This window comes from Coturnix japonica, chromosome 2 (assembly GCF_001577835.2).
Source record: "Coturnix japonica isolate 7356 chromosome 2, Coturnix japonica 2.1, whole genome shotgun sequence".
Lineage (NCBI taxonomy): Eukaryota > Metazoa > Chordata > Aves > Galliformes > Phasianidae > Coturnix > Coturnix japonica.
The window spans coordinates 77,727,018-77,749,514 of NC_029517.1; the positions used below are offsets into that span (position 1 = coordinate 77,727,018).

Consider the following 22,497-nt stretch of genomic DNA (forward strand, 5'->3'; position numbering starts at 1 on the left):
TAAAATTCTCTGTGCGCCGTGTAGAAAGGCAAACACTACAGCAGGGAATGCACAGGGCAGCTCAGCATTTATAAGCTCATTTTTCACAGTAGCTGAAATTTTGCTGTTAGCGTGATGCCACCAGAAAGAAAGAAGCACCCCCTCTTGTCCTGGTCTCTCAGGTTTTACCCTGTAAAAGTAGACAAAATTACTCACCCTGTTCAACACTCAGAGGCATTTCCCCTCAGACAAACCCCACTTCTGATTGCTGACATGTAGCTACCGATCAGAATACTAAATTCTCTTACTAAATCAAGCCATCTCCTCGGAGTCACTCCAGTTGTGGCTCACTGATTCCTCAGGCATGGTATGAAAATTCAACATGACAGGAAGGCACTGTGTGTAGCAGCATCACCCACATACAGGCATCTACTCTTCCCTGTGAGTGACAAAACACAGGAAATGGGCTTCCTTTCCATGGGAGACAATTCCAGCTATTGGTATTGGTAGGGAAAAAGTCAGAAGAAAAATAGCTCAGATTCTAGCATTTGCTTGCTTACATTTGCGTGCTCAGCTTTCAGTTTTATTCAATGGGATAAAGATGCTCTCTTCAAGGAAAGGAAGAACTTTTTGTACAGAGAAGAAAAAATTATCTGAAGAAGCCTGATCAGTTTACTGATTTTATCATCCCAGCTCTTTGTGTCTGCACCAGCATTAGTGCCCAGTGGATAAACATACCATGTACTAAGTCATCTAGAAGCTATACAACCATATCTGGTGCCTGACTAATGTATCCTACACTTCATAGCTACAGGACCTCAACACCAGGTAAAGGACTTTCAACCTCTTTTTATTTGTGACTTCCAAAGCTCCACCAGTGAAGGTGAAAATCCCCACACAGAGAATGTGAGCATATTGGTAATCAATTTCTCTTCTTACTTCCATTTCACTGACCTCTCGGTCCAAGCTCACAGAACAGAAATTTGCAGTCACTCACACAGACAGAACTTGATATGGAACTTGTTCTCCTGCAGCTTGATCTGTCTATCAACTTCAACACTCTTACCCCAATTCCGACCTTACATAAGCCTACCTGGTGTATCTCCAAATCACTTCTCGCAGCAAGCAGAACAACTGTTGTTCTGTAGATGAATTCCACACTTCTAAAAACTGCTGAGCAGATAGAATTACACAACTTGTGCTTACTAGGTGGGAAAGCAGCAAAATGCTTCATCTTTGGAGTAAATTGCATGGTCCTTTCTCATCTCAAGTAACAGCAGGTGTGCTTATTTATTAATACACAATTAGGAACATAATGGCTTACCATTACTTGATCCCAAAAGAAAGCTCGCCTTATAAAATGCCATCAGTGGTTTACTAAGTAGAAAGTTGTTGTACAGAATATTCAACTTTCCACAATAACTTAACTCTCAAGGAGAGAGGAACTCAAGAAGCAGAGTTAATGCCTAGAGGAATCTTTTGACAGAATACAAGGATATTTTTAGCTTTGTATATTACCAAAATAGCAAGTTTCACAGAGATACAGCCAGACGCAAATGAACTACTTACAGGTGACTGAAACACAAAATCACAGCAAACGTCAAGGATAACACCCACACCCAAACTGAATTGCATGGAAGTACTGATCCAAGGCTGACTGCAGCTAATGGGAGCAATCCTACCCGTTTCAGTTTAGTCTCCTGCTCTACATGTGCTTAAATGTTGCTTTTACTGGAATAAATACTGCAAGGATTCAGCTTACCCCAAGTCTGCTATGCAGACCATAGGCAGTCTGCATGGGATGTCTATCCCAAACTAAAAGATGAAGGAAGTGCTCCCTGCAGCGGGCACACAAAACACGCAGAAGAATGGAGAAGTCCACCCCACTACTTCCTTTTAAACATGCAGGTTGGAGGAACAGCAAACATAAACGGAACTCTCTCTGCTGAAATTAAGCAAAGGTGAGCTAATTTACTACTTAAAAAGAATGACCCAGAGCTGTGCTCCTGGCAGAAGAAACGAAGCGCCTTGTGGGATGAGGCACACCAGCACACCTGGGTACCTAAAATACTTCTCTCTGAAGCCTGGGTGGCCTCAAACCCTTGTGGGAAGGAGACTGTCATAGAGGCAAGCTAGCACTTGGCATCCTGCCACCTGTATTCATGACTACCCTGGGCAAGAGTCAGAAGCCCTTTTGCAGCAGAGGAATGCCAATATGTCAGCAACACCATCCCGTGACAGCCAGGGTGAGCTGGGTTAGCAAGTTAACGTGCTTGCCATGCTATACAGGTACCTGCTGGGACGGCCTGAGGGTCCGTGGCCAAAACAAACACAAACAATACCATCTTCCACACAGACTTTTCTCCAAGTAGAGATGAGCCTTGTATTCTTACATGACCTGCCTGTTTCGCTGAGCTCATCAATTATTTTCCTGTTTAATTAATGGGCTTCTGGGGTACTTAAGGTGCCAGCAGCGCTCCACAGAGGCAAACACCTGACGAGCAGCACCAAGGGTAAGACAAACTGGTTAAGACCCAGCACTTATAATTGCACTCTATCAACCATTCTGCCTTCACAACTCTCAACGTAAATGCAAAAAATTATGGGAGACTTTTGGCCAAATTTCCACTAACATCCATCAGGATTTAGAAAATTCATCAAGCTGTGGTTTTGCGTAACACGAAGCTTCTCATGGTGGGATCATTTTCAGTGGCCAAGGTGGGAAAACTATGTAAGAACGATAAAATATGTAAGACTATATAATAGAAAAAAACCCAACATAGATCATTGTAGCCAAGGAAATAATGATAGACTAGAAATTGTTGTGCAATAATTTTAGGTTATCATGTCCACAGCTAACGTACAGAAATCTTCCCATGAAAAAAGGAACCAACTGAAAAACAATCTTGTAATGAATATTAAAATATTATTTAATAATATTCTGCATTCCTGCAATATCATGCGGATAAATGATTCGCAAATACAAAACTCAGCATGCTTTCTCACGCCTGAACCTGCAAGTAGGGAGAGCAAGGAATCTTGTTCTAGGCTACGTTTAGCCTCCTGTATTTAACAAATGAAGACAACTACATTTCTTTAAACTTACATAATTCCATAGCGCTGTTTTCCAGAGGGCTAAACTGGCCTTTTAAATTCTTGGAACTTGGCATTGTATGAAAGCAGATATCAAATATTCAGAGCTCGATTTAGAAAAATCATTTTTCTGAAGCAGAGTTGTTCTGAAGACCTTCCTGCAAAACTTCAAACAATGGCAAAAACAGCAATTCCCACCAGGCTGAGGTCACTTTTTCTGTCTAAGCCTTGTTTTCGGAGGCCTTGGGCCAAGGGGAGGTACACGCCTGACAAAAAGGTGAGAAATTTACTGGGTGTGAAATGCCAGAGAAGCTGACTACTGCAAACAACTACAGGTTGGTAATATTAACCTGTTTGGCAAAAGGAGTGGCTGTGAACCTTCCAAGATTATGTAAAAAACACCAGAAACAGACAACTTAGACTAAATGTTGCCCCCTCAACTACATGTGCCACGTAGGTAGAAAGTGGTCCTGTTTTATGCCACAGAGTTAAGAAATCCAACTAACATAGAGCGCTTTAAGAGCTTCAACATATTACCACTGCTATTCTGGACGCATTTTAAATACCTTTTCCAGTGCTTCTCTGTCGAGCAGCTCCTGCACAGCCAAAAGCTTGATACTGTAAGAAAAAACACAACAGAAAAGAAAGAGTGAATCACTCCATTGCAAGCATTACAGAAAAACAAGTAACAGCAGATCTGAACTTCTCCTTTTAGTTTCACGCTTGGAAGTTTATATTAGTACAGTTGAAAAAGCACTCAGGATATAATAACATAAAGCAACCGAGAAACAGTGTTACTTTGCTTTGATTTAGCTGTCCCAAAGAGATCTGGTTTATGCCTTCCATGCACATCTGAATCTGATTTACAGAGAAACTGCATTAATCATTACATTTTTAATACCCTAAGTTAACACTGGAGGACCTTCTGAACACAGGGAAAGAATATAAACATTTCTATCATTTTTAATCAACTCAGTTCTTCAGTATCAACAACTCTGATGAGTTTTGCAATTGCCATTCCCAGGGATTTACAGTATTACAAATGAGATACAGTAACTAAGACGACCCAGCTCAAGAAATTTGAGGGAGATAGGAGGAAAACATGCATAACTGAAAGTAGGGGCCATAGAGACTGATCAGCAACTATTCCAATAAGGCCACTTGCTAAGCAAAACCAAACTTCCTCACCTACTGAAATTTTCCTGTTTACCTCCAGAGGCTAAAACCTGCTTACCCAACTACTTTTAACAAGTTATCCCATCAGGGTTTTGCCCTGTAAGCCCAGTTACTCCGATAAAATCACTGCTAAACTAAGGTACGTCGAAGAATCTTGTACCACATCTACATTTTCATCATCATTTTAATGAGTAATTGTAAATTACCTATTCTTCTTAGAGATCAGCTACTTGTACATGCCCCCATTTACTACAAAAGCACAATCTTGCCCAGACAAAGGAATTTCAGGAAGAGACCTTACTGCATCCCCACCAAACTGAAGGGCCTCTAGGGTGGAAAGGAACCTGAAAGCAGATGAAACTCTACAGTTGTTCAAACCATTCACATCTCACTAGAGTCAATTCCCCATTCTTTTCAAGTCACTGCATTCTACACTGAACTCATCCTTCAGTCTTTTCCAGTACAAAACAACAGTGATTTTTCCATGCACGATGTCCAACAGATGCACAATTTAGGTAACAGATTCCCTTAATGACCTTACCCTATCTCAAAAACACTTGCTCAGTATATTACCCTTGTAAAACCAAGGAAAACTTCCTTTACTCAGGGTGACACAAACCTTCGTGTTGCAGTGGAAGAGTCAAATGATGCATATAAACATTGTTTAAATGACTCTCATGACTCTAGGCAGTCACAGCAAAGAGCCACTACATTAAGAAGTTCATCTTCAATACAGGGTGCAGAGCTGTTGTAGCAGTCTACCGGAGGATATAATCTGCCATGCACTACTACAAGAAGTTTTATCAGGCTCTCTGAACCTTAGAGCAATATTGCATAATTCTGGAAAATCCACCAATGTCCTATACATTAATCATGTATGTCTCTCCTTCTATTGTATTACAGTGCTTTCCATTACAAGTATTCGCAGCCTAAACCCCTCAGTGCAAATGTCTTTACACTTTAATGTATTTCCACATTTCAGACATCTTCAAAAGCATCACAAAAAGCCAACATCCAGAGAATTATAATATATCCCCAGACCATCAATTCCCAACCTCTAAAACCTAAGACAGAGAGGACTGGAGGTGGTTCAGAAATGGTTGTGGATGCTCCATCCTTGGAGGTGTTCAAGGCCAGGTTGGATGGGGCTTTGGGCAGCCTGGTCTAGTATTAAACATGAAGGTTGGTGGCCCTGCCTGAGGCAGGAGGGTTGGAGCTTGGTGATCCTTGAGGTCCCTTCCAACCCAAGCCATTTTATGATCCAATGAACAGGGAGATGATCAGGAACAAAAGGTAATCCACTGAAGTACAGAAGCAATGAGAGACCTCCATTTAAAAATACTGCAAGAATGTGCGCTGCCCTGAACTTCGGAAGGAACTTTGGCTTATATATCATGGATATCACTATTCTCCAAATAATGTAGGTAGTGTTGATGCAGCCACAATCAAGGCCCGCCTCTGAATTCATGGCTCACCTCTTAGTGTTGGGTGCCCAGCCTCTGGCACAGTACATTCTGGAGAAGCACAGGAAAGGCAAGAGGGAAGAAGTCTAGCACGCATGTATGGAGAAATTCAGAGTGCTGACAGCCAGTGGGAGTTCTACAAAGACTGCTTCAAGTCCGTGTGCACGCAGTGAAAGCTTGCAATTTGCCACCCCCTTTCAAAAGCTGTACAGCAGCTTTGTAATTACGCAAATTACTTTTTTATTTTCCTTTTGAAGGCTGCCGTTGCCTGAAACTCTGAATGCTTGATCATTAAAGGCAAAATTCATCACCTGATGTTGCTGATGCTTCTAACAATTTACTGATCTATTTCACAAACATTAATTGTGGACTACCCGACACTCAACAGCTGCAGATGAAAGACGAAATAGACAGCCAAAATACAAGTACTGTTTTCAGTAGAGATAAACATCTTATTGCACAGACCTACCCTCCCATTTACAGTCAAAAAACCCCGCAAAAATTCCTCAAGCCGGTGTGTTTGTATTTAAAACAATTTACACCGAGTTAGAGAAAAACAAGTAATAAAATAAGAAGGATGAATCCTTTTCACTTTATCTCATCGTATTTACAAGGGTGCTGTACTTTCGCTTGGAGGTGAAGAGCCCCCCCTCTAAACATTCATGTCCTGTAGGGATACAGAAAAAGTGAATTCTAAGCTGTTCCAAGACTTGCAACAACAGTTTTGGTGGCTTGTGTTTGACTCTCACTAAGAAAGGGCTTTCCACTACTGTTCTAAACTTACAGAGATCGGTGTTTTCTGAGTTATCTTATGAAATCTCCTCATTGTTTTCCACTCAGGTGACATACACCCTCCATATATCACACAAGAAGCTTCTTCCCTTGAAGCACTGTCACTGAACCACAGCCTGGAAAATTATGCTTCACGGCCAGTTATTTACTACTATCTCTTACAGCAGCTCCGACTAATGTTTCTATGTGCTGCTTTCTGCAAGGTCAGCTTAGACATGCAGCTTCTTTCAGAGGTGCTGCATTGGAGGTTTCACGCTTTGAGAAAAAGCAGTCCATCAGCAATCCCACAAACACTGGAAGCAGCACATACCCACATGTGGTGTTTGTAGCTTATATGTCTGCAGAGGATTTCAATGCAGAAGGGAACATTGCTGCTTGGCAACTGGGAGACAGTTCTGATGAAGCAGAAAAGCAAAGTCAGTTACTAAAAGATTACGCTGATCCCAGGCTCTTGCTGTCTGTTCCAAATTGCCTTTATGTGCACTGTTTAAATACCCTACGGTCTTTGATTTCATCCTCAGCTGCAGCATCCTCAGCTCAAGAAAAAAGCTGGAGAAAAACGAGCTCTCTAAAACCTTTTGGTTACCAGAGCGCCTGCTCTAATCCACCAGCTTTCAAGTACACTAGTAATAAATCTACACTTCAAGTAACTGCACTGACATGACGAAAGCGGCCCTGGCTGTATCCGAAACTATTCTGAAAGTACTTACTGACTCAATTACTCTCTGTCATCCCTTCAAACAAAACTACTGACATTTAATATCCTTGCACCTTGACCATACTCGAAATACTTGATACATCCTGGAATAATCAGAACGAAGAACTCTCCTACAGCAGTAAAAATACATAAACATGATGTGCTGTCAAGGAAACACATGACGACTTCTTTTTTTGGCTGAGGGTGATGCATGGCATTCCTTCTCTAAGGGAATTCCTTCGAGTTTCCAGAAGATTAGTCATGGTGCTGAGTGAATGCCTATAGCTACACAATATTTCTGCCCAGAGGGGTAGTGTTGCAATCCTTTCCTGAAAATATTCTACTTATTGAGAAGTGGGACTGGGCTCCTCTCTTGAATCCCATCTACCCCCTGCAGGAATAAAGCTGTTCCCACTACCACAGACTTGCTGATACATTCCTTGCTGGATGGGGCATTCCTTGTCACCACAACCCATCACCACATATTTGCGCTGCACTTCACTTCCCTGCTTGAGTTGCCACCGCGTACAAGCCGCCTTTGCTCTTGCAATCACAGAACCACAGAATCGTAGGGGTTGGAAGGGACCTCCAGAGATCATCAAATCCAACTCCCCTGCCAAAGCAGGTTCCCTACACCAGGTAATGCCAAGGCCTTCCTAAGAACCACCCTCTGGCTCTGCTGGCTGCCTCCTGCTTGTGGGTCCCTTAGAGTACATAGTACTGTAAGTAATGATCTTCTGTGGGCCTTTCTACTTTCAACAGCAGCCTGCACACCGAGCTGGGTTTCTCATCTGTCAGCAGCACGAACTGAGAACCAATCTCAGTTCATTTTGCAAGGTTATAAATCTTTGCTCAGGGCTTGAGGCTTTCCCAAAACTCCACGGTATTAGCCCATACGCCTGACTTAAGTTAACAACAAAAAAGGCTATTTCACTTCTCTTTGTTTCCTAGACCCTACCTCTGAGGATGGCAGTATCAAATCAAATCTCACTTCATCTAGAATCATAGAATGACCTAGGTTGAAAAGCACCATCAAGATCATCTAGTCTCAACCCTCGCAGACATTATTATAAATAGCTTATGCAAAAACCACTCATTTAAGTATTATTAAACCATTCCCTACTTCCTCCCTTCCACTCCACAAACTTCTTCCACTTATTCTTAAGATCCCCTAACCATTTCTTGGCCCACGGTGAAGTTTTACGGTAGGTTTACACATCCCTGAACTGATCTTTTAAACATCCAGAAGAGCTGCTTACAACTGAAGTCCTTGATGATGATCATGGTGATGGGTTATGGAAGTGGCTCTTGCAACTGTGTGCTTACTGTGGTGGTTGGGAGATGGAGGCACAACCCACGGCAGCCAGGGCAACGTGAAGGACTGTGATTAACTGCTTTTTTAATTGTTTTAAGTATGGCCAGAAGCTGAAGAACCGAGCAGGTGCTTCTTTGGCTCCTTTCATGCAGAGTGGAGAAAGAGAGCAGACAAAAAGTGACACAGAGGAAAACCAAGACTGTGCTTCTCAGGCCAGGGCTTTGGGCAGCTGCAGACCCCCAGCAGCAGAACAACCGACATCCAGCTCCATGAGATGCCTCGGGGCACACATCTGAGCACCAGCTCCAGCTCTGACCCTGAGCAGCAAGCTGTGCTGCTGCCTGGCACTGACCACAGACAGTGAGCTCAGCATTGTGCCTCCAGCTGTGGTGACAAGGCGGACACGTTAACGCACACATCGTGAAGAACTCTCTCGCATTTTTGCTAGTGCGTTCAATTCTCAAACTTCTCTTTTCTCTCACACGTTCTAACAACAAAAGCAGACAAAGCAACAAAATCAGCAGTATGAAAATAAGCAGACTTAATGACTTTCATCCTCGTGAACTTCCTCCATCTACACGCATGAAGTCTGACAGGGAAATACACACACACATACATATCTATTTAGGGGAGCTCTCCTGCAGTTTCCTGTCTTGGATGAAAGCAGTTGTTCCTTGATGTCTAGTCACCACTGATTTGCCTGCCCACAGGTTTAAAACCAAAAAGCACATCAAGGCTCTGCAGCTGGGAATGGAACTAGGAGTAAATGGAAGGAACAGAGAAGTTGAAATCCATCGGGCAAAGCCGCAGCGTAATGCCAGGCAGACAAAAGCTGCTCCCTCGATGTTTGCATTCATGGATCCTATTACATTATGTGAGTGGCTGGAGTATTTGTTATGGAGAGAAAGGAAGCTGTAATGGAACTAAAAGGGGGAAAGCATGAATTATGGATGCTCAGTACTGAGCATCAGAGGGCGAAATGGCAGCATTATCCAAGCTAACAGACTGTACGCAACTGAAGTAGTTTACTACCTTTTTTCCCCCCATTTCAGTAATTCTCTCTGCATTTTCTCTTGCATGCAGCTCTTCCCTTCCCATACTCCTTCTGACACCTGCAGAGGTGGGGCCATCATTTTGCAGGACCAATGTTTTTTATACCAAAGGTCTGATTTATGCTTAACCGATGCTCTGGCCTCAGCACTGCTACGCTGTTGCAATAGCGGAACGATGATTCATAAACCCCAGACTGCAGATATTCTCAAAGCACGAGTGCACAACAGAAAGTAAAGTTGCAAGAACACCAAGCTTCTCCCTAGCACCCTGGAAGGTACTAAGGCATGCTCATGAAATAACCCAAACCACAACCAACAGCAGCTGAGGTTGGTAGGGACCTCCAGGGTCACCTGCTCCAATCCCTGCCCAAGAAGGGATACCCACAGCAGGGTGCTCAGGCCCACATCCAGGTGGCTTTTGGAGATCTCCAAGGAGGAGACCTCACAGTCTCTGGGCAGCCTGTGCTAGCGCTCTGGCATTTGTACAGCAACGTAGTGCTTCCTTATGCTTAGATGGAAGCTTCCTGGTGTTTAGATGGAAAATGAGACCCGCACATCTTCTTTTCTTCCTCTCAGGATCACCCAGTCCAAGCTTTCTCCAAAGGGACAAAATCTGTGCTGCTACAGACATTTCTTATGTCAGTAGGGGGAGTAGAGCCGGAACCATTAACACTGCAGCAGAATGGCTGGTACATGATCCAAACCACTGCAGAAGAGCTTGTGCTCTATTTTATAGAATTGCTGTTCCTGGCGATGACAAATCGAGCAGAAAACACATTACTACTCTCTGCAATGTGCTGCTATAACAAAGATGATATTTACAGCAAAATTAAGAAGGGAGCTGCTCAGAACCCCCAGCTTCTCTGTGACTCTAAAGATACTAATTTCCATTAGAACACAATTCCTTTTCTAATCCAGAAAATATACCTGCAGGGTAGCGAGACGCTGACATTCAGCACCACCCTTCTGTAAATTCTGGAGGTTTCTATTGTAGAGGGGACTAAGAGCAGCAGAGAAGCATCCTCTTTAAATTATCCTCCAGATACCAGATCATCTCACAGACATCGCTCCTTCCTTTTTCAGGAAAGAGAGAAGGAGAATGGCTATCATCTATTCATTTCCACTTGTGAAAAATCTCCCTTTCTGAAGACTCCCTCAAGCTTTTAAACTAGAGGAAGTTATAGGGGAATCCTTTTGGGTGCATACATAAGTATTCGACTTTCACTCATTATGTTCACACATTTGCTATCCTACCTCAGTTCAGGGTACTGAAAGCATCAGCCCAGAATGCACGGCACTTTCTGCAAACACTTTGCTAAGTTGGATGCCATCCCACAGACTTTTCTTCTGCTGTCGACTTACCCTTTCCTGTTCTTCTCCAACTGTGTCTCTGCAAGCTGGTGCAATGCCAAGACAGTGGCAGCAGTTACAAAAGTAAGTACTGTGGAAGGCTTCCAAGGTCCTCGGAAGGGATGTTGGTTGTTAAGGGCTGAGACACATTGCACTTGACTGAACAGAAGCAAAACCAATTCCTGAGACGCAAAGGTTAATTAGACAAATGGCTTGAAAGGATCGTTCTGTTCTAACTCATTATTTGTTGATTTTTATTTTATTTTCAATTTTAAAAGATATTTTTAAATCTACTACACAGCTGATAATAACCCTCAAATTCCCAAATGCACGCAATCAAACTGCAGAGGGCCTGAGACTGCCAGTAATCCAATAATTATAGAGTAGCCGCCCAGTAAATAAAAAGCAAGCAAATCAAATGCATGTATTAAATTATACAGAAGTTAGCTACCTTGTCTTCATGTATCTGTCATCAAGAATCAGGTGCAGATACTGGCAACACAGCTTAACTTCCAAAATCATTCACAACTCGGGGTGGGAAATACAGAAGACTTTTCCATCACCACTTCCACCTACACCTTCACGCATTACTCCTGTGCCAAGACCTTGGCTACACCATAATTCAGGCAGCACAGGAGAACACTACTGTAAGTTAGAAAAGCAATCAGATGACAGCCATATTTACTCATAAAAAGTATGCAGGTTGCTTCAAATCACTTGTGACAGACAGCAAACAACCAAACAGAATACCAACCACGTACTTTGAAAAGAGAGAGGGTGGCTTTCCATTTCATTTGTAGTGTGCTGAAATGCATTCTCCCTCTTCCATATCGCATTTCTTGTAATAAGAAAATAACATCACCCTTCAAACTGGTTTGTCTCATACCCAGCAGGCTTCAAATTATGGAAAATGCCCTATATACTGTTCACAGTTTTAGGATAAATTACTGTTTTTTAAAAAACTTTTCAAAGCAAGTCTGCTTCCTCATGATCTTGCAGGAAGACAGCAGCTTACAAAGAGCGCTGTGTTTGCAGCAACACTGATTTCCTCTGAGTCATTAAAACTGGACATGGACAAGTTACTTAACTTGCACTGAACTGTTCGAGTCTGTCCAACAATGGAGGAGACCAAGATTTAACAGAAAAAATAGAAACCCATAAAATCAAAGGTGACTTAGAGCTTCCAAATATAGGCATTATCTGATAATGTAAGTGCTGTCTGGCATTTGGCTCTTTTTCTGGGTCTTCTGAATCATTCCCTGTCTGGTAGGGCCTCCTTGTTCCAGAAATGGCAGCTTTTCCAGCTCAATTCTGCTGGAAAAACTGACTAGTCCTTAATTAAATCACATGGGCATGTTTGGGAGTGAGCATAATACTACACTATCATCCTGCCACATAGAACAAAGCTATGGATAAAACTCTGTGGGGTTGGGATGCAAAGCAATTATCAGGTGCTATATTTGAAGGATTTACCTTTGCGTCCCTGCAAAACAGAGTTAAACTTGGGAATCAACAAAACGTGATTTAAGATATGTTAAATGCTATCATGCTCAGAAACTTAATGCAATATTTCCTTGTCATACATGCATATACTTGTCCATGAGATAGGGGTTTGTCATTTAAAAACCTTACTGGAAGCCAGGTCACCCTACTAAACGTGTGTCCCAGAACGAGACTGTAGTTTGGTGGTACTTAACCAAGACTCATTCTGAGTGCCAGTAAAGTCTGGCATTAAATGAAGAGTACTGAAGCTGCCTGGCTGAATCTGAATACAGAACTTTGCAGTCTTTTGTAATATACTCTTAACAAAGAGATAACACCCAAACGTTGACACATACTTTTAAGAGGCTGGCAGAGTTCCACAATTGTGAGTTTCATATGAGCATTTTATTGAGAAGACTGTGTGCTAAAGAAGAGTTGGGTAAGGAGGAAAGTGCTGACATAAACAATAAGGAGGTACTCCTATATACATACATATATATATATATATATGTAGATTTGAACATGCTTACTTAAAGATTATCGTGGCGCTGTACTATTACCAGCACCCAGCAAATATTTAAAGCAGAAAGTCCACAGTCCTGACCAGCAAGGTCTCATCCACAGCTCGCATCAGGCATGACTAAGACAGATAACTGTGAATCTGATTCATACAAGCTCAAATCTGCCTCACAAAGCACAAGCTAACACAGCCAAGAGCGTAAAACTGAACACATCTGCACACACAAATGCAGGCCTCGTAAGATGCATGTACCTCCTCCATGTTTATCCACCTCAGTCAGCATCACGCATGCCGTGCGTGTGCGCCAAAGGATAGAGAAAAGATTTGTCAAGGTGACCAAAACCTTGCCACCACTGGCAAATAATAAGTTTCCAATATAGATCTACCAGTTCACCTGACAAAACAGTGCTCATGTAGACCTACCCTGCCAAAGCCCCCACTGCAGGCCCAGCCTTACAATGCAGCGTTTCCACTTTGGTGGGGCTTAACGTGTCAGTCAGCACATCTATCTACGGCTCAAAGAACACAGATGGTGGCAGGATTGACTGCTAACAACTGGCTTGTTCTCATTATAGTCTCTATGCCATATGGTGGAAAAAGGACGTGATAGACAAGACTTCCTCAAAACTGACACTTGGCCAGCCCACTTTGCTTTAAAAAAATAATATGAAACCACAGTAATTTGGAACCCAAGCTCTGGAGCAGTGTGAAATAGCATGCAACCTCCTAAAACCGAGGTCAACTGCACATTTCAAGATGTGAGGAAATTGAAAACTGTGGAAAGAAGCTGGCCAGAGGGAGCAAAGGCAGAAAACCCAAGTCCTGCACACCAACAAAGGTAACACTCCTCCATTTTGCAGGCACCCAAGCCTGTCACTTTCAAGCACACCACCAAAGCCAAATAAATGAGACACTCGTAAACAGAGCTGACATCAAATCATGAGGAATTTTGCTTCCAGAGATGCTACGCACTTAGGCCACCAGAAATGCTAAGATGTTTATGTTCAGGATATAACTATCTGCCGATACTGAGGTTACACCTGAAGAAAGCATAAATCAGATAAGAAAAGCACAAAAGAGGGAGAAGCTAAAAGGCAAGAATTAAATACAAAATATCCTAACAGCTTTATATTGCGACAGAACAGGGAATGGAGCCTATAGGCATTTGAAGTGTCATTTATAGGCTTGCCCAAATAGCAAACCAGACAATCTATCAACTCAGTTGTTTTCCCTATAGTAAATGAAGTGCATGCTTCTGGTTAGCCAAAAGCCACAACCTCTCATAGCCTTTGCTCTGAGTATCAGAGGGACATGGAAAGGTTTTCATTGAAACCTCCAGGGGATGTTTCACATATCTGTAACTCTAATCCAGGAGCGAATGTCATCCTTCGCTGGTTCTCAAAGTCAGGAAAACTGCCTGACTCCACACACTCACAGACTACTGCTGCCTTCCAAGCAGCGTCTGCTCAGACTGCCGGCATGATTTCCCAGCACAGCTACACTAAGAAGGGACAGACTGCTCAAAATGAAATCACGCAACAAGTGCACAGCAGAGCAAGCTATGGCCTATTTCACTGAGTACTACCATTCACTTTTTCTCTACTGCTGCTCAGAAAATTCCTAGAAATTAAGTGTGGTAAAGCAACCAGGTCCTGAATGTCTGTCTCCAGGAGCAGCAGAGAACCACAAATAAACACTGGTCAGAAAGGACCATCTGAAGCAACAACTCCCTCAGCATTGTGACTATCACGGGGAACTATCATTATGTCAGCTGTGGTTTCACCCAGCTGCATCTTGAGAACCTCTAAAAAATATAAGACGCCACGTGCCTCAATATAAACTCTTCAAGTGTTACACCAGCCCCTGAGTAAAGAAGCCAACTGCCCAGTTGTATTAAAGCAAGGGGTCATTTCACCCACAGTGTTCAGCCACATGCTTCTAGTTGGACTTCATAAGGCTTCTGCTGCTTCAGTCGTGTTTCTCCAAGACCTGGATTGAAGGGTTACCATCTGCCACTATGGCCACTCCCCCAGATTACACACTGTTATAGAACATAATACTGTATTACCCATTATAAAAGACAATAACACTGTGTAGCAAATGCACGCTGCAGCAATGGGCTTTACTGGCACAGAAATAGCTTCATCTGACTAGACAGGTGGGTTAAATAACCTATTCCTCTCTCTCCCCTGCTACAATTCTTCAGGTCAGAATTCTAAGGTCAGAGATGCTCAGCAAAGAAGCCAAGAAGTTTCTGCACTCCCCTCTCTACCACCTCACATAATGGGATGTCACCACTGCCTGTGTTACCCTTTCACCTGCTGCCTCCCAAGCTTCATAGACTGGGAGCTGCTGTCCAGATCCAAGCTGCTCTCTGTGGAGGATTATGTAGCCTTGTAAAACTTTCCATTGACAAATACTATAGAAGAGATGTCTCACCCTCCACAAAACTATGGTCCCACCACACCTTAGGAATGTGGGGGTGCCTAAGACTTTATCTGAGCTTCTCCTGAGCTTCTAAGCAACAGACTATCTTCTGGCATGGACTTATTAATGTGCCATGTTAAAGATTCCCTGGAAAGAACAGAGCTGACAGTGTTTCCCTTGTTCTAATATGTACTTAGAAAATAGCACAGCTGAATTACTTTGCATTCACTTATCACAGTAATCTTTTTGTTCAGTTATCTCATGCTTTGAAATAAAGAGCCTTGTGAGAAAGACCTGATTCTCCTCCTGAAGAAAAATACAAAGTTTATTACATGGAGGGTGCCAGCGACATTTAAAAACTGTCAAATATTTGTATGTGGAATAACAACTTCCAAGTAGCTTGTGTTGCTGGCAGTAATTGTTGATATCATGAAAGCAGATTAGCAACTATCATTCAGCTGGTGACTGCAGAAAAGACTGTGTACACTGGGACACACAGTAAATGCTTTCCTGCAGTTGAAGACTGTGCAAAAGAGCAAGGCAGCTCAGTTTCTTCTCAGTCAGAACAGATGCAATTCTCCACCAAAGCTCAGCCAGACTGCCATCAGAGTCTCCAGAGCCTCGAGGCAGAACAGCAGTGAAACTAGGACTGCATGTGTTTCCAGAACAATTTATGCCAGTTCAAGGGCATCGGAAATGACTTCCCCATTTCTTTATGACAAATATGATCGTATTTGTCACCATAATAAAAAAAAGGCTGAGTGCACTGCGGTGTCAATCTCCAAGAGATCCAATCTGATAAGATATCGAACCATGCAAAGAATCAAGTGGCGTGGCTGGACCTTGCCAAAGGAGCAGAGCAGACTGCTAGACAATATAACCCAACCACATAGCACTGCCTGGCACCACAACCCCCACACCAAAGGCACCTCCGCCCTCCTGGAAGAGCTGGTGGCTTAGACTTACGTCCCCAGGCATAGGAGAACATCACAACGTAGATCTGTCCCCAAGCCAAAGCTGCCCCTGAGCAGCTTTCCTGCTGGAGTGCTTTTAAGTCAGAGCCTTCTTATGCTACCACTGGTAGATATGCAAGTGCATTACCAAGGGGGTAAGCAACGTGGACTCTGCAGATACAGGCCAGGGCGCTGCCCAACCTTCTCTTGCAACGGTAGATATAATGCTTTAAGCAGTCACTGCTCCCATCCAGTAAGCTGCATTCAGCAGTCATCTAAGTGAGCCAATTTATTTCACAGACAGGCAGCTCCCAGATTAACCTGGATCAGCTCCGTGCACTTGGAAAGAATAACAGACAGCTATGGGGAGGATCTCAGAAAAACATTTCTTAAGCGATGCTGAGAATACGCTTGAAGCTGCAGAGAAGTCACTCGTCCAGTGTCACATCAGGGATGGAGGTGGGACAGAGCCACAGCCTTGTCCTCTTAGACAACTTCACTGTACAATGAATCCCTTAGAGATTTCACAATGCATGAAAGAGTACACGTTATGTAAGCACTAATTATATAGTGCAAATGACTCCCACTTCAGATTTAAGGAAAACCTTAATGCATTATTCAATACTTCAGCATTTATTCTTTGCTATCCGAATCGTGGCTCCTATTTTTTAAACAGCCTTCCTGCTTATTTTTATCTTAAGTTCCGGAAAAATATTTCCTAGCTATATTTTTCACTATAATTTGGGGATGTAAAGGCAGGTTAGCCTTTTGTGAAGGTGGTGGAAGCAGAGGTAATCAAACAGAAGCCTAAAGCATTTTCAGCAGTGCTCAAAAATGGGGCACATGGAATTGAAAACTTGTAACTACTGGGAGAAGAGAAATGGAGCTAACCTTAAAACTCCTTAGAAGATGGAGCCAGCAGTTGTTATTTAGCAGCATAAGTCCAGCCGAACCAAACTGGGCAAGTTTTGCTGCCATTCAGCACACGGATGACCAGGGCTGGGTTAGAAGCACCAGAAAGCACCAAGAAACATCATGATTTTCTTAAGGCACACAGCAGTATTTTAAGGCTGCCTCTTTCTCAAAGTGTGTCATATAAATCCCCAAACACTGAACAGCTCCAGCTTAGGCTTAAAAGGTTATTAAAAGTTAAAAAAAAAAATTAGAAATTAAAGCCCAAAGCAGAGCACTGGACGAATTACATAGGCTGTGAGGACCACAGTGGGCATTTTGCTAAGCATGTGATTCTTGTCATCTCCTTTGCCCTGCACACACTGCATATGGCCAGCGCTTCAGGTGCTTTGCTGCTGAGTGGATGCAAGCTGCTGTGAACTCCAGGCAGAGTGGATTTGCTGAACTGAAGTAACCCCTGCCGGCAAGGATCCAGCCAGACATCTTCAGGGTTACTAGGATTCATGCTTAAAGAAGTGAAACGCTGCCTCTCTAATAAAAATAAGAACTGCCAAAGGCAGATGTCTCAGCGTTCGGTCGGATATTACGTGGTTGGGATTGCATTGCCGCAGGATTTAATAAGGGGAAGTTCTCTTATTTCCCTTGGTTAGGCAAAATATATATATATATATACATATATATCAAGAACAGAAAAATATGAAATATATATTTTCAGCTTTAAAGAGAAATGAGAAAAGTAGCTTCAACCATGCAACCTTCGTAACAGTTACTTCACTTACTAATAGGGGAAAATAAAGTGCCTGACATTACGCAAGTCTTGACAGTGTAAGAAAGGTTAATAGAGTTTACCGGTCTTCTAATAAGGATAATTACAACATTGCTGCACAGCCCATATGCAACAAAAAGGTGATTTCATTTGTTTTCTTATTTATTCCTTCAGTTCAAGGCTTTCTACCTCCAAACTCATTTTCATTGATGAGCCAATTCCCAGTTCTCCTCACCATTTACTTTGATAAAGCGAAGCATTTTTATGCAGCCAGGCAACATATATGAGGCTACTGAAGCTTCACGACTGGACGACACATTAATTCCTCCAATGGGATTACTTTTGTTTTAAAACTCGAGTGGCTGGGACAACCCATAAGGAGGAACACCTTGATGTTTCCCCCTGGAGCAGCATTCTGGGGGGTGCCTTTCCCCTCCCCACCAGGCTGGCTTCTCCTCAAGCATGATAATAACAAGGCGTGGGATGTGGTGATTGCAGCAATGTCCTGACATGGACTAAGTGGAACCTGACATATCATGAGAAGGAAAGGGAGAAGAAGATGGCAGACCCAAGAGGATGATCCGTGGAGAATATGGCAACAGCTGTGTCATACAGCAGACCTGGCTGTAGCCCCTTGGGTGCTCACAGATTTTTCACTAGTTTAAACAATCTAAAAATTATTCAAGTGACAGCTGCTTTGGCCTATATATGAAATATATAAAAATCATCCCCTTCCCAAGGCCTCAAACCTCAACCACAGGAAAAGACCAGCCAAGTAGCAGAGCCTGTAGAAAGAAAAAATAGAATAAGGCAAAAATGCCAGCATTCATGAGCACTTCACTGAAAGAAAATGCCGAGGGCAAGACTGCAGTTCAGCATCTTGCTCTGAGTGAGGTCACCATGAAGCAGCACCATCCTCTAGGAAAAAGCTCAAGAAAAGAGCACATAGTGACACAGGAGGAGGACAGGGGTCCACTTTGGGAAGGGAGGCTAAAAAGAGAAAAGGCAGTTAGCATCTCCTCCTCTTTTCAGCAGCAAGAGGAAGAGAGAAACAACACATCACATGTAACGGGTTCAAGATGCAGTCACACCAAGAACAGCTTTCCCAGAAAAGCAGAGGGTAAGAAAGAAGCAGAAAGGCCGCCCACCAGATCAGACTGCCCAGGGCCCCATCCAACCTGGCCTTGCACATCTCCAGGAATGGGGCACCCACAGCTCCTCTGGGTAGCCCGGGCCAGTGCCTCAGCGCTCTCTGAGTAAAGAATTTCTTCTTGATAGCTAATCTAAACCTACCCTCTTTTAGTTTGAAGCCCCTTGTCCTACCTCCCGCCCTCCCTTCAGCTGTAGTCTAGCCAACCACACAGGCCAAACATGCCAACAGCATACTGTCTACACAAAGACAGCTGCACTATTCAGTACCAGGTACTGCCACAGGATTATGAAAGACTAGAACAACTCAGGTCTTTTCCAGCCTTATAAGAAGCAGTTATTCAGGTGCACACACAGCCCTGGTGGAATTTTGTTTGGTCATAAAAAGCACTCAGACAAATCTATGTTGCCCTGCAGTCTCTTGCAATGAGTAAGCAGGGGTGATGGCACCAACGCAATGCATCACGCAATGGGAGTTTGGTAACAACATGAGGTGAGCCAATACTCAGTTGGGATCAACAATCCAGCAGGAAAATGCTGCTATAAAGAGTTAGTCAACATTGCCACCCTGCCAGCTCTGTGCTGAAGAAATCTCTCACATGGTGTGCAATCTGCCTGATTTCCTATGTGAACAGAGTTGGGCGTTGAACTTTCTCTTTCCCCTCTGCCCACCCCCATGCCAACACACAACAATGTTCTGAAAGGCTCTTTCAAGAAGGGAAACGCCCATCACATCAGCAGGATGTGAAATGTGGGCAAACTGGAGGAGGTGCAGCTGAGGCAGAGCACAAGACATAGCCCACAGCAGGCATCTCTGCATTCAACTCACTGGATATGGAATCTGGCTGGGAAACATCCTGCCCTCTCTGTTTCAGCTTGCTTTGAGCAGACAACAGCTTTTTCTCTTCCACCAGACAATGCTGCAAGGGAGGAATGCAAGAGGTTTCAGGTTATGGATCACAATAGTCTGAACAATTGGTACATGTAGCTCCAAGTTATTAATCCCCTTGCTTTTAGGAGCTATATTCATAGTTTATGAACTTTTAGCACTGGCAGTGCCCAGCCTTGTAAAGATGATGGCATACAGATGTAGAAATCAATGTCAGGATTCCTGTGTAGCTGACTGGTATCTATGGGTAAAGCTTATCCCAGGTTCTAACAAATAGGAAGGGAGATCCTGAATTGAAAATCAAACTACTGAGCTCCTCTATCACACTTCAGACCACAGCTTTAATCCCACCCCAGCCTCCTCTCCCCTCAGATCAATTCCTTTAGCACTCCACATGCCCACAGCTAATAAATCATATCAGAAAGGGAATGAGAGGGAACAGAGGCACAGCACTGTGTACTGGAATAAGTTCCAGCTCCATCTAAGCTCCTTAGCTACTTGAAGACAGGAAAAAGGGAAATAAACATATGTGGGATATATTCCTTTTTCATCCTCTATTTGCTCTGTCTCTTTGGGAATGCTTCAAGAAATTTTCACTTCTGCTCTCTGGTGGGCTGGCCTGGAGGCCACTTGAGATCAATAATACAACTATCTCAATATAATGAGATTATAAATAACATAATCCAAGCTTCCAAAGTTAAATCTCTGCACCAAAAGATGCCCTTGTGCAGTCACGTGCATATATATTTTCTATTTCAGCAACCTGCTATTCTTCACTGAACTAAGATTTGGGAAGAAAAAAGGCTAGTTCAGTAGAAAGCCCTATTCTCCCTGCTCTATTAACCTGCTTTTATTTCCCCTGGCTATAAGCACACAAAAAGAAACAGCAAACCAGCAGCAAATCCCCCGAGTGACAGAAAGCAGTGGCAAGAAGCAAGCATCCTTTCCTCACTATGGAAAGCAGTAGGCCCACAGTGCCAAAAGGTTCTGCTTCTTGATGGCAGGCCAGCAAGCAGAAATGCTGAGCCCTGCTCAGAGACAGCCCTAATAGCTCAGCATCACTGTGGGAGCAACCAGTCGTACCACCATCACGCCATGCCACTGCTCTCTGCCTTGGCTCCTCACTGTTTCGGGGTTACACTATTCCCATGAACTGCTGCTTGTGTTTCTGCACAGAAAGCAAACAAGAGAACATGCTATCCTCCATACACAGCATACCCCGCAAGGAGGAGGGGATTAGGAGCAAACAATGTTGAAGTGTCTTCGGCGAGCTGGAAACAGTCCCAGCATCAAACTTCACAATGACACATAGGAAGAAGTTCTGAAAGCTTCCCAGTCAAAGAGTAGCCCTGCGTGCCAGGCTCAGGGGTGTCTGGACATAAGAATGGCCTTTAAAGCATAAGGACGCAAGAGTACTGAACACAGACAGCTCCTGTGAATGCACAGAACAGTGGCCTGAGCTCAGCTCTGCTTTCTTTTTTGTTTTTTTTTCCCTCCTCTCCTCTGGCATTCAGCGCTAATTGTGCAGTCCAGCTTCTTAACCTTATTTAGGTCAGAAGCTTCAATACAAAATAGCCTTAGAAACATTAATCTTCTGTGGGGATGGGAAAGCCTGCTTGGCCAAAAGCAGAGCTCGCCAGGTATTACAAGCAAAGCCCAATTACCCTTCAGAACGTGAGGATGGGAAGATACAGTGCTTTGTGAGTGGGGCTGGGCCAGTGATGCAAAATTATGCCTCATGCAGCTCTCTCCATATGTGCTTTCTACATTTTGTGGGTAAAGTAGCTTTTAGCAAACTATGTGCATCAGAGAGGTGAGGATGCCCACAGGATGATCCCTGGGATTGCACCCTGATATCCTGCCAGTAACACCATGTCTTCCTCCACCTTGTCATGCTACAGACTGCTTTCTTCTCCAGCCTGAACATGTGATAACACAGTGGTAAAGCAGCAAGGGAGGTAACACAGGCACTCCTCATGAGCAGAGGCGACAGCGTTACACTCTGAGCCCTGGTAACTGTTTTACCAGATTCAATAGTGGACCTAAAGCAACACAAACACATCTCTGGTGGTTTTTCTCAGTGCTACTTACACACCTGTGGGTCTACAAAGTACATGAAGCGGAAATTATAACCACTTTACAACGACGTCATTCCCACTTCTACATTAGTGTGAGGATAAACTAATCACTGCTCCGCAGATCCCACTTCAACTTATTTGAAGATGTGTGATTTGTGCCAGTTGTGTTATCATGACTTCCTCCCAAAGTTGTGCCATAAAACCGACGAGTAAAAACAATCCAGCTCATAATTTAATATCTACAGGCAATAACACAGTACTACAACATTGAGATTGCCGTGCATCACATTCCTAAGGCAAAGCAACAGTATGGAAAGCAGGATGAAAACACAGCGCAGTAAGGAAACAGGCAGAAGCATTTGATGATCCGCAGCAGACGGGAGGATGGAGGGAGGGAATAAGCA

At 43.4% G+C, this 22,497-nt stretch overlaps 1 protein-coding gene across 1 annotated transcript in view; it reads right to left on the reverse strand.

Moving 5' to 3' along the window:
• Window positions 1-22,497, reverse strand: part of EEPD1 (endonuclease/exonuclease/phosphatase family domain containing 1) — a 50,915-nt gene that overhangs the window by 15,413 nt on the left and 13,005 nt on the right. Inside the window, exon 2 of the mRNA XM_015855070.2 lies at window positions 3,639-3,690. Coding sequence (XP_015710556.1) covers window positions 3,639-3,690 — 52 coding nt within the window. The remainder of the gene's footprint in view (window positions 1-3,638; window positions 3,691-22,497) is intronic.